Source organism: Martes martes (genome assembly GCF_963455335.1).
Source record: "Martes martes genome assembly, chromosome: 7".
Lineage (NCBI taxonomy): Eukaryota > Metazoa > Chordata > Mammalia > Carnivora > Mustelidae > Martes > Martes martes.
The window spans coordinates 141,374,117-141,386,945 of NC_137894.1; the positions used below are offsets into that span (position 1 = coordinate 141,374,117).

The 12,829-nt window shown below is 49.4% G+C and overlaps 1 protein-coding gene across 5 annotated transcripts in view; it reads left to right on the forward strand.

The window, feature by feature from the left end:
* Positions 1–12,829, forward strand: part of PPP2R5C (protein phosphatase 2 regulatory subunit B'gamma) — a 122,920-nt gene that overhangs the window by 23,708 nt on the left and 86,383 nt on the right. For 3 of the 5 annotated variants that reach the window (XM_080809139.1, XM_080809138.1, XM_080809140.1), the window contains exon 1: positions 4,826–5,089. The exons of the other annotated variants lie outside the window; for them this stretch is intronic. In XM_080809139.1, the coding sequence (XP_080665265.1) occupies positions 4,996–5,089 (94 nt within the window). In that variant the 5' untranslated portion in view covers positions 4,826–4,995. Of the gene's footprint in view, positions 1–4,825; positions 5,090–12,829 lie in introns of those variants that run through there. 5 annotated transcript variants of the gene reach the window in all.

The following is a 12,829-nucleotide window of genomic DNA, read 5'->3' on the forward strand; positions in this document are numbered from 1 at the left end:
CAGTCTGCTTGACATTCGCTCTCCCTCTGCCCCTCCCCCCACTCTCAGTCTCTCAAATACATAGAATCTTTTTCTAAAAAAAGTTATTCAGTGTAGATCAACGACTTAAATATAAAAGCTGAGATTACAAGCCATCAGAGGAAAAGCTTCATGGCACTGAATTTGCTACTGATTTCTCCAAAATGACAGCACCAAAACCCCAGGCAACAAAAATAACTTGGTTGACATGAAAACTTAAAATTCATGTCACCAAAAAACACAATCAACAAGGTGAAAAGGCAATCCAGAGAATGGGGGAAATAGGAGTCGTTTATCTGAGAAGGAATTAATATCCAGAATCTGTAAAGAACTTCTACAACTCAATGACAAGAAAACCAGGTTCAGAAATGAGCAAAGAGACAAAGAGCAAAGTGACTCGAAGAGACACTTCTCCGAAGAAGACATACACATGGCCAATAAGCACAGGAAAATAGAATCAATATCACTAACTGTTAGGAAAATGCTAAACAAAATCACAGTGAGATACTACTTCACATCCATTAGTGTGGCTACTATCAAAGGAAAAAAAAAGAAAAAAAAAACAAAACAACCAGTGTTGGTAAGGATGTGGAGAAGTTGGAGCCCTGTGCACTGTTGGTGGGAGTGAAAATGCTGCTGCTGCTGTGGGGAAAAGCACAGCAGCTCCTCCGAGAGTTAAACTTAGACCTGCCATATGTCCCAGTGATTCCGCTTCTGGGGGTACACCCCAAGGAGTTGGAGGGAGGGGCTGAAAATAGACGCCGGCACACCCCTGTTATTCACAGTAGCCCGGAGGCAGAGGCGGCCCAAACGGCCATCTGTGGATGAATGGGACAGCACGTGGTCTGTTCAGCCTTACGAAGGAAGGAGATGCTGACCCCTGCTAGGACAGGGACAGACCTCGAGGACATTACACCGAGGGAAGTAAGCCCGTCCCAGGACAAACACTGCCTGATTCCCCTTGGGTGGGGTCCCTGGAGTGGTCAGATCTACAGAGATAGAAGTAGAACGGGGGTCGGGGGGGGGGGAGGGGAGGAAGTGACTGAGGCTGGGGGGCTGGAGGGGGGATGGGGCATTAGTGTTTCATGGGGATGGAGTGTCGGTTTTACACGATGAAGAGAGTTCTGCAGATGGACAGTGGCAGCAGCTGCACAATATTATAAATGGACTTAATACCACTGAGCTATATGCTTAAAAGTGGTTAAGACAGTGAATTTTATATAGTGTGTATTTTAGCACAATTTTTAAAATATTAAAATGTGACGCACATTCTACTACTACGTTTCTAGAATAGAAACATTTCTAGAATAGATTCCCGGGAGTAAAATTACTTAAAGAATCTTGATCCACTTTGCCAGATAATTTTAATTCCGAAAGGATCCAGACAACGTACAGATTTGTTGGCAGGGTCACAGCACGCCTTTACAGCGGGGGTGACTGTCATTTGTTGAAATTATTGCTGATTTGAGAGGCAGAGAAATACTTTTTTATGCAAGTATTGATCAGTTATAGCTCACTCGGGAACTGAATCAACATTGAGGCCCTGTTGTTTGTTTGTTTTAATAGGTTTTATTTATTTGACATAGAACACAAGTAGGAAGTGCAGCAGAGAGAGAAGCAGGCTCCTGCCGAGCAGGGAGCCCGATATGGGGCTCTACCCCAGGACCCTGGGATCATGACCCGAGCTGAAGCCAGATGCTTAACCAGCTGAGGCACCCAGGCACTCCTAGGCCCTGTTTTTTATAAGCAACATCTGCCTTTCCTCTGGTCTTGAGGGAAGGAACATCCAGAAATTCATACATTTCTTCAGTGTGACCAATATCCATCAAGGGTTTGTCTGTTGTTTTTAAATGTCCTATTCTCTTGATACTCACTTCCCTTCTCAAAGCTTTGGGAGGTTGGGGGTGGGTGGGTTTGGTTTTTTATTCAACTCATCTCAGATTTTATTTTGGTGCAAAGACTTAAATTGGTTTATCCCCATATCTCCAACCAGTTATCTAACTAATCTTCCCCTGGCCACTGATTCAAGAGTCATCCTTTGTCGTAATAATACTCTTGGATACATACATTTCCTGCTGGGGCGTGGGGGCTGTAGCTTCGTCTCATGGATCTGACCTGCTTCCTAGCCTCTCATTACACCGGCGTGAACTCACAAGCCTCCCAGTGGGTAGGACTAGCCTTACTCACAAGTAATCTCATTCTTGCTTTTTATTTTTCCAGGGGAACTTTAGAACTGTTTTGTCAAGAAAAAAGAAAAAGAGACCCAACCAAATTTTGACTGGAATCACTCTAAACCTGGAAATCAGTTTGGGGGAAAATGAACACCAATATATTCATAGTATTTACCTTTCCAGACCAGGAGCCCACCTTCTGTGTATCTGATCCAGTGTTTTTTCCTCTCTCCATATTGCTCTGTATTACTTCATAGTACTCTGTAGTACTCCGTATTACTTCATAATACTCCGTAGTACTCCGTAGTACTCATTTGTTTCTTGGCTTATTTATGTTCAGGGTGTATTTCATCGTGATTTCCAGATCACAGTTCTTAAGTTCTTTTTTTTTTTAAAGATATTTTTTATTTATTTGACAGAGAGAGAGATCACAAGTAGGCAGAGAGGCAGACAGAGAGAGAGGGGGAAGCAGGCTCCCTGCTGAGCAGAGAGCCGAACGACGAGGGGCTCGATCCCCGGACCCTGAGACCATGACCTGAGCTGAAGGCAGAGGCTTAACCCATTGAGCCACCCAGGTGCCCCTAGTCCTTAAATTCTTTCAAGAACTACTTTCTATGCACAAGGCTTCAAAAGAGCATGGGGGGAAATCACTAATAAAGTTGAGATCCTTTGATCTGAGATCATTAGGAAAAATACATCAAGAAACCTCTTCACTTGTTCATTGACTTCAAATCTGTATATTTTACGTAAAGATCCTAGGAGCCTTTCCCCCTCATCTCTCCATTTTAGCTCATCAGCACTGTCTTGGGACAGGCACAGTCCCCCTTCTCATCGCCTGTGAAATATCAGATCATTTGAGGACAGGTCTCTCTCTGTTTAAAGTACAGATCTACAGGAAGCACCTGCCCCGGACCCCTTTCTCAGCCCCCTGTGCACCCCTCCTTCCAGTCGCACGCACGTCTGAGTTCACTGGGCATCGCTCCCTGGTGAGAAGGTGGTGGTGGTCCCCGGAGCGCCATCCTTCCCGCCATCTGACAGACCCAGCAGGTCAGCAGCCAGAATTTAAAGTCACATGACCTGCCTGAAAGCACGGGCAGTTCGTGTTCCGCTTGCAGAGGTGTGAGGCCAAGGGTGTGTAGGTGGCGAAGGACTGGTCTCTACTGCTTGTTAGAAATAACTGTGTGACCATTTCTGGAACCCAGCGGCACCCTTCCGCCCTGGGACAGAGGGAGGCCCGGGTGGGATTTGGTTCGCTCTTACTAATTTGTTTTCGTGGTCAGTATTGAGCACACTGGCGAGGGGGCCTTACTAAACACCCTGGGCCGTTGTAGTGGTTCACACCCTCCTGGAAATGTGGGGCGTGCCAGCCCACAGGCATCACGGCCAACCCCCTTGCGTCTCGGGTGTTTCTTACTATGGGGAAGGAGGTCTGGGAAGCAGGGGACTTTGGCAGTGGCGTTCAGGTCGGGGAGCTGTAGGAGAATGCCTGAGCAGAGACGTGGTTTGGACACAGTGTGTGTGTGTCAAGAAGTGAGGGATCCATTTCCCACTGTGCCTGCCAGAGACTTTCTCTGAAGTTCGCTTTAACTAGCAGGGAGACTTCTTTTCCTTGGGGGTCATCTCTTTGATCCCCTCCTCACCCTCCAGAAATGCTGTCTCCTTGGCACAGCTTTTTACATTAACTCCTTCTGGAGATAAGAAAGATCTAAATAAAGCTTTTAAATTTAGCCCCATAGGCTAATTTTAGCCACCCAACAACTGGGTGGCTCAGTCGTTAAACATCTGCCTTCAGCTCCAGTGATGATCCCGGGGTCCTGGGATCGAGCCCCACATGGCCTGCTTCTCCCTCTCCCACTCCCCCTGCTTGTGCTCCCTCTCTCACTGTGTCTGTGTCAAATAAATAAATAAAATCTTTAAAAAATAAAATAAAGTTATCCCCATAAAAAAGAAGGGAAAGATCCGGTTTCAGAGACTTTAAACTTAAAGAAAATTTCTATCAACTTCAAGGTATCTAATGTGTTGCCATCTTTAAGATAAAAAACGAACACTGCATTTCATTTTATAGCTCGCTTTTAACTGCCTTTAATCTGTAGCGCTTTCTAGCTCCTCGATTTAAGGAAGCTTTCATTTCCCGTATAATTTTTTAACTGAATTTTTCCAATAAAAACATTAGATCCCAAGGGGGGCGGGCGGCGTTTGAGGATCAGCTCATAACTGGGCAATAGGGAAGGCTGAGCCCGAGTCCCCACTAGCGATTTGGGCTTGCCTAAACACCACGAACCTGGGTTGCCCACGTGCTAATAACTCCGGGTTAGATGTTGGAGCACCTGGAACCTGGAGCCGCCAGCGGCCAGGCGGGAACGGGGCGCCCCTGACTTTGGGGGGGCCGGGCGCCGGCGGTGGAGTCCCTGCGGCTGGCATACGCTTGTCGTCCGCGGCCGCTCCCCATCCGGCGTAGAGCTGGCCGGGGGGAGGGGATGTCCCCAGCCTCAGCCCTGCACCGCTGGAGAGGGGCTCTTGGGCTGGAAGTTAGCGGGGAGCGAAGCCTGCGGGAGCCGGGAGCCGGGAGCCGGCCGCCGGCCGCGCGCACTGACAGCCGAGCAGGGCGCTCTCTCTCCATTTGCAGTTTTTTTAGTGTCATTTTAAGTTGCAGCTTCTGGCCAATCAGCGAGCCCCATGCCTGCTGACATCACGGGGCAGCCAGTTCCCTCCAGCTGCAGAGCTTCAGTTTGTCTTTTTTTTTAAACTAAAATGGAGGCTGGTTTCTTGCCTTAAGGAGTCCATTGCCTTTCCCGCTGGAGTCTAGATGTGGACATGTAATAAGGCGGGCAGCAGGATGGTGGTGGACGCGGCCAACTCCAACGGGCCTTTCCAGCCCGTGGCCCTTCTCCATATTCGAGGTGAGTTCCTGTGGGTTTCGCCGAATCGGAACCTTCTGTGGTTAGTTAATAAATGGCTATTGTGCTTCAGATAAGAGGAGCAGGAAGTCCTGGCCGGCAGGGCCGTGCGGCTGCGTTGCGCACTGAGCCCGCGGAGGTGGGCTGTGTCACCGCGGGCTGGCATTTTATGAACGACTCGCCGAATCGGAGTCTGGACAGAGGCCTTGCACGCATAGTTCAAAGCTGGTTTTTCTGCTTTCTGCTCGCTCTCCCATCCCCCTTTCGGAGCCGTGCTGATGTCAAAGGATGTGAAGTCACTGCCCGGGGAAGGTATTGGGTGGAGGTGGGAAGGAGAGGCGGGCAGGCAGGCAGCGCCCGGCCAAGTTGTCCGTCCGCGGAGTTTCTGTTACATCTGGGTCGCTCAGCGCGGCGAACGTCTCACCGGGGTCACAGCTCCGTAAGGAAGATGGATTGCCTTCAGGAAATATGCAGAAATGATCGGAAGAGAACTTCCTTTAAAGGGGGTTGTTTTCATGCTGCCTGGGGAGCCTCAAAGAGAAACATGCCCAAGCTTTGAGATTCGGAAATCTATTGTGGGTCGTAATGTCTGCGATGTGAGCGGGTTCTGGGAAGACTAGGAAGTATTTGGCATTTAAATAGGTTCTGTATGGACACCGGACTCTGAAATTTAAAATGGCAACAAGTTTTCGATGTGTACGTAGGTCTCGCTTGCTTCCTGTAGTTCATACAAAATTTGGGTTCAGAATTGAGCTGAAGAACACAATGACCGTGGTCTTTAATCATAATTGTATGAAAATATAAGTGTCAGGGTATACTTAGTTGGCATTTTAAAACACATGTTAATGTGACATACATTTTTTTGTTCATCATTGGGAGAGACAGAAAATGGACGTTAAGCTTTATCAGATCACTTTAAAATGTATAATGTCACAGCTACGCCCTGACAACACAGTTGTCACTCTCAGAGTCTCCTCTACGGACCGGGTTAAAGAAGGGTGGGGGCGCCGTTTCCAGGTGACTAATAGTCCGTGTGACTAAAATGCCGGACAAGATTTTTCAGGTCCTAGGGTGTATCCAGGGAAGGTAAACCGCTCGAATACTCAATCTGTTGGAATAAAATGGGTGTTGCTTTTCTCTCCAAACCCTCTTAATAAAGCTGGTGAAAATTAATACCGTGACCAACTTGTAGGTCGGGCTACGCATTCGCTGTTTTACTGTGTGTGCCCGGGGAAGAGCCGGTGTTGACCACAGGTATCATTTAGATATTTTAATGTCAGGAACCAAATGGGTAAAAGCAAAATGTAATTGTGCTTAGGTTTAAATTAGTTCTTAAATACCAACCAGTTAGCAATAAGATCATTTTATTACATATGAAATAAATTTTTATAATTTTAAGATACCTTATAAATAGGTATTTATTCTGGTTCATGAGGGTTTTTTTCTGATTTTAGTAGACACTTTAGGCACTGGTCATCTTTTGAACTGAGTATCTTCTGAAATGGAATCGTTTGGTTTTAGAGACTATTATAGCACACTTTTTTTTTAATTCCAAGACTTTATTATACACAGGTTGGGTTTTTTGCCTTTGGTTGAGTCAGTGTTTGCTAACTATGGAGGGATTAAGTAGTGGAGTGTGTTAACCCGAAAAAGACTTAAGTTTTGTTTTGTTTTAAGATTTTTATTTATTTATTTGAGAGAGGAAATGAGAGAGAGAGAATATGAGACGGGGAAGGGGCAGAAGGAGAAGCAGACCTCCTGCTGAGCAGGGAGCCCCATGCAGGACTCGATCCTGGAACTCCAGGATCATGACCTGAGCTGAAGGCTGTGGCTCAACCAACTGAGCCACCCAGGTGCCCCAGAGACTTAAGTTTTTAAGAGCGGGTAACCTGTAGGGACTGAAAACTAACTTTTAATTGAAACGGGAATAATTTCTAATTTCAAAACTTGAAGAATGCTTTGTTTACTCATAAGCAGTTTTTAGAGGAAGCATGTCGGTGTGCAGTTTGGCAAGATTCGTTTTACTTCTATCGGTTTTTAGATTCTTGATGCGTTGAACACGCAGGCGGCCGCTCTCCTGTGTACATCCAGTGCTGAGGATCAGTAACCAGGACTTAGGGGCGCAGCATCACCCCAGAGTCAGTGGTTTTGTGGAGAGGCCCACGCGGGCGGTCCCTTCCCCATGCCCGAGGGACGGAACGGAGGGCTGATGTGACGATGCTGGGGAAAGGGAGCCAGGAGGGGGCGACACTGAGCGCTGCCTCCCTCTCCAGGGTGCCAGGGTTCCCATTCAGGGAGGAGAGGGCTCTTGCACACAGAAGGGAAAATGACCTTCCAAGGTCACACAGCCCGCACGTGGTCAGCCAAAATCCAAACCCAGCCAGTTGTTTTGTTTGCCATCTTTAAAAAAACAAAAACAAAAACAAACACACACACACAAAAAAAAAAACATGTTAAAATAGGAGCTTTGGCAGTTTGTAGAACCTTTTGCCACTATGTGTGGCCCCTCATGTGTGACATTTGTGTGCCCAGTGTGCCACTTATTTATTTTACGTGTATCTGTCAGTTCCCCTTCCAGGCCGTGCCAGGCAGGTCCCTAACTCACAATGGGAAGCAAGCCCTGTGGCCCAGTGTTCGGACTTTACAGCCCCCTGCGGGGTGGGTGGCCCACGTAAACAAATCAATCCAATCACTAAACTGATCAGTTGTCCCAGTGGGCGGGGTGGTTCTCTTCTATTAAATAATCTAGAGTTTGCCATCCATATGGTGAATTAGCATATCCTAAAAAAGTTCAGGCTTGTGAGGAACACACTTGAAATCTACATAAACTTTTCTATCTGTAGTAGGAGAGAGCGTCACCTGAACTTGGCGGCTGTAAATTTAGCTCCATGACTTACATCCTGATCTCCCAGCGCCGTCCAAGAGAACCGCCAGTGTTGGTGGCAGCGTTCTCGGTGCTGGCTGCGGCAGTGGCCCTGGCCACATCTGATCACAGAGCCCTTAAAATGTGGCCAGTGCAACTCAGAAACTGGATTTTGGATTTTATTTCATGAGAGTTATTTACAGTTTCAATAGACAGTTGTGTCTGTGACCGCTGTGATGACAGGGTGGGTCTAGGCTGGGGTCAGCACTTGTTCAGGGAAGGGCTGGCGTACCTCGGAGATGGCGCAGGTTCTGTTCCATGCCCCTGCAGGAAAGCTCATGTCACCATACATCAAGTCTAGTGAAGGTTTTGATTTCCCAGTGTCTCTAGAAGTCACGTTTACACCCTGCTCCAGCCCATTTAGTGTCAGACAAAAACAGTGCACATACCTTCATTTAAAAATGCTTCATTGCTGAAAAGTGCTAACCGTCACCTGAGCCCTCAGCAAGCCGTCGTCACTGACGTCACCTTCACAAACGTAATAATAACGAGCAAGTTTGTTACACCGCGAGGATGACCCAGCTGGGACCCAGAGACGCAAAGTGAGCAAAATGCTGTTGGAAAAATGGCGCCCGCAGACCTGCCTGACGCAGGGTCACCACAGACCTTCAATTTGTGAAAAACACAGTATCTGTGAGGCAAGTAAAACGAGGGGTGCCTGTAAATCAGTCTTTTTGGCTGTGAAAGCAGGCATGGGCAGTAAGTAAATGAACAGGCCTGCCTGTGCCCCAGTAAAGCATTATTTACAAAAACAAGTGGCACGCCAGATCTGGCCCGTGGGACCCAGCCTGCTGACCATTCTAGACTGTTCTAGACCATTCTGTGAGTTTTTGAACAGCCTGTTCGTGTAGTAAAGCGTGTGTTCCTTCCAGAGCCAGGTTTAAGGCAGGAACAGCCAATCCAAAAAGATGTTAACGGCCAGAGAGGAGCGAGCTCTTGACCCTTTTCCAGCAGCATGATTCTGGCCCCCAGAGATGTTAAGTGCTTGTATCTTGTCCTAGTTGTTTGGAAACTCGCTCCGCTGAGGAGTCCGTCTCTGAAGGACTGAGACGTAGCCGTGGCCCCGTGGGGAGCTCAGGAGCAAATGACCCCTTTTGTGGGAACCCATTTTTCCTGGGATGTTGAGTCCATCTCCGGAAGTTGGTTTCCTCACACCTGTGCGAGGCCGGTGGCCCCCCCCCAGACGTCGTGCCCTCCTGCGTGATGTGATCACGGTGAGGACCGTGCCCAGCAGTTGCCACGTTCCCCCAGCATTTCAGGGGTGACCAGAAATAAAAGACCTCTCGAAAGCTCAGACCCGGGAGCCCCTCTCTGCCTGGCGCCTCGGATCAGCTCTAGAGTTCTGCACCTGTCCTCCTCGCTGCCACGACTCTTCGGAAATCCGCCTCTGAAGCCTACCAGGAGCAGCGCTGGGCGTGACGGCGTTTCTTTCGTCTTCCCGAGGGTGTGTGGGAGGTAACGAAGTAACGGAGCTCCCTCGGGGTGGGGCGTGTTCGCCTCAAGTCCACAGGCTTTTGTTCATCAGTCTCCCTTGAACTTGGGGGTAACGTCTTCCAAGGGCTTTCCCATCAGGACTCTGGCCTTGCAGCAAAAACTAAACTCCCAGAACTTTTTCACAAAAATATGAAGAATGGGAGAAAAATAACGACCCAAGCCTGACGACCAAGAAGAGGGCATGTGTTTTTAAACCTTGGATGAGGACAGACTTCTCGCAGGCCAGGCAGTTGGGGCGCGTCGTCCTTCTCATCTGGCTTCTGGTTCCATACGTCACGAACTGTTGCAAAGTGGCACACTTCTAAGCAGAAGGCACTCTGCCGAGCGGAAGGAGCTTTCGAGAACACGGACGGGTTCCTGCCAGCATCCAGACACGTGCCAGCATCTCCCCTCCCCAGGGTCGCCAGGGCCCTTGCCCCTCGTGCCGCTACACGTCCCCCAGCGGCTGCCCGTGGCCGTCCTGGGGGAGAGGCAGCGCTCATGGAGCGTGTGAGGTTAGGGCCGCATCCTCACTGAATCCATCCAGCACGTTATTCCTGCTCTGTTCTAGAACAGGGGAGCCCCTGGCCCAGGGCCGCAGAGAACGAAGGATCAGAGTCTGAGATCGCGCGTTCCCCTCTCCCCCACATCAGGGTGATGGGTGTTTGTAAAGCCTCCACATCCCACGCACCTTCTCTTTCCTCGAGTGTGATGTGTTCGAGGCCTGGAGTTCAGAACTCCTCTCACATCCCCCTGAGAGCTTGCTGCACCACACTCGTCCGTTCCCGGCGTGACCCACCCCTTCCCCGCACCCCATTTCACCCCCTCCTCTGCCAGGTGTTGGTTATGGCCTCCTTTTCTGGCCGCCTCCACGAATCTCAAGCGTCCCGAGGAAGGGCATGGCCGTGACCTCTAGCACCGTCCCTAGAGTATAAGCACTCAGTCAGTGTTGGTGGGCTGAACAGAAAAAGCTATTTCTCTGAAGGGGCCATTCAGCTGGGCCGTTCAGCTACTGTTGATTTGGTGTATTTTCTAGCTTATTACTTGATCAAACGGTAGTTGGCAGGCTCACGAGAAGCCGTCCGGTGGAACTGGTTAGAAAGGTGGGCCCGAGGAACCACGCTGCTGGGCCTGGCTTCAGACGAACCTGCCTCCCGAGCAGACGGAAGCAGGACCACCAAGCAGGCGGGGACATGGAGAGCTCCAGAACCGGGTGATCAGTTTCTCCCCTTAACACACTGAGAGGAAGTCATTTCTTCCCAGCTTGGAAGGACACTGGAGTCTGTGAGGACAGAGAATTAGAGCAGGGTGACATCTGGTTCTGCTTTTGGCCCTTGAATTGTTCATAAACCAAAAGCCCTTCTATGTAAAAAAAAAATAAGGAGGTGTAACAAATACAGTAAGTGAATCTATATCAGGTCTTTGTTCTAAAAAAATAAAACGAAAACCTGTACAAGACATCTCGGGGGCAGTTGGAGAAAGTTGAGTGCAGAAAGACATGGGGTGCTGGGGAATCAACTGTCAGTTTTCTGGGTGCGGGGAAGGTGTGGGGACATCGTCGGCACGGTCCTCCTTCTTAGGGACTGAAGATGGATAACTTAGTGCGGTGTGACGATCTCTGTCACTTTCTCGAGATAATACAGAGAAAAATTACCGTAAAGCAAATATGCTAAAGTAAGACGCTGTTGGATGTAGGGAAGTGGGCATCCAAGGGTTCCTTCGACTTCTGCATAGGTGTCCGCTGTTCCAGACTGTTGGAAGTGCCCTGAGCACGATCTGCTTCAGCACAAATGTACAATGGAAATTCGGTTATTCAGAAATTGTTTCCCGAACGGTGAGCAGTGGTTTTTTCGTGGTCTTCGTGGTCGAGTTTTGGCTTTTCCTCTTTTTGCCTTTACCACACTGTTGACACATCGGTGGCTGTTGGTGAAATAATCGGGTAAGGGTTCGGCCGTCCCAGGTGGGCCAGCGCTGACGGCGTCAGCGGGCACAGCCGGGACCTCACGTTGCCACACGGACAGCAGCACCGTCTCCCCAAACGGTGTTTTGTGGGTGTACACCTTTTTTGATGTTTATTGACATTTTTATTGGTCTTTTAAAGCGGAACAGCCTTTCGGGCACACTTGCAGATAAAACCAGGGTTCCCTCTGAACGGGAGAGGTGTGGGTGCTCCGCGCTCCCCAGCCCGCACCCCTGCACCAGCCAGCGGAGCCATCCTGGGCGAGTGGGCTCAGTCTGTGCCTGGAAATGGGAATAAGGTGCCTGCCTGTCCAGATTTTATGAGGGTAAAAGGAGCAAACGCGTTGAGAAGTGCTTAAAATGGGGCCTGAAGCTTTGCGAGGTCCCCACAACTTGTCACCCCTTTGCTACGTGGACTTCAGAGCCCAGCATCTAACCACACTTTTTTTTCCCTTCCGCTGTGTTACCTCTGTTGGTTCATCTTGAAGCCGGTTTCTCCCTCCCTCCCCCCCTCAGCAAGCCTTTTCTCCTCTCGCAGTTGGCTTTGCTGGTTCAGCACCGTGAAGAAAGGAGCGTCATCAGGAATTCTGGAGTGTGGACTGTGTCCCACTTAGCCCTGGTGTAGAAGTAAGACGGTGGCAGGCACCACCCCAGTGGCCTCGCTGGTCCCTGTGCTCAGCCCTGCAGCTCTCGTGGGTCGGGTCTGCTTGGTGAAACCAGAGACAGGGTGTTTGCTTACGTTCCTCCCCTCCCCCTGTCGTTAATGCTTTTGAAGAAGGTCTTTCAAGAATGTTCGGGAAGAATGCTATTTTCAGAGTCAGAGGCACATGATCTGTGATGAGGCCCAAACAGGGGGACTTCCCTTGTCATTCCCCTTTAGTTGTGTTTATTTTTTTTCCTAAAGATTTTATTTATTTGAGAGAGAGAGTGCACGCATGCTTGCAAATCAAGGGAAGCAGGAGAGGCAGAAGGAGAAGCAGGCTCCCCACCAAGCAAAGAGCCCAATACAGGACTCGATCCCAGGACCCTGAGATCATGACCTGAGCTGAAGGGAGAGGCTTAACCCACTGAGCCACCCGGGCGCCCCTGCCCCCTGTCATTGTATTTAAATGCAGGTGTGGCTTCTGATGCTCTGGAAATTTGACTTCTGAAAGTTTACTGTCTGGTTGTCAAATCCCAAATATGTTGAATTCCTCTTTTGTGTTGAGTTTTTTTTTTTTTAAGATTTATTTATTTGAGGGAGAGAAAGGGAGGGGGAGGGGCAGAGGGAGCCGGAGAGAGAACCCACAAGCAGACCATGCTGAGCAGAGAGCCCGACGCCGGGCTCGATCCCAGGACCCTGCGATCAGGACCAGAGCTGAGCCCTCCGGCATGCTGGAGCCAGGGGG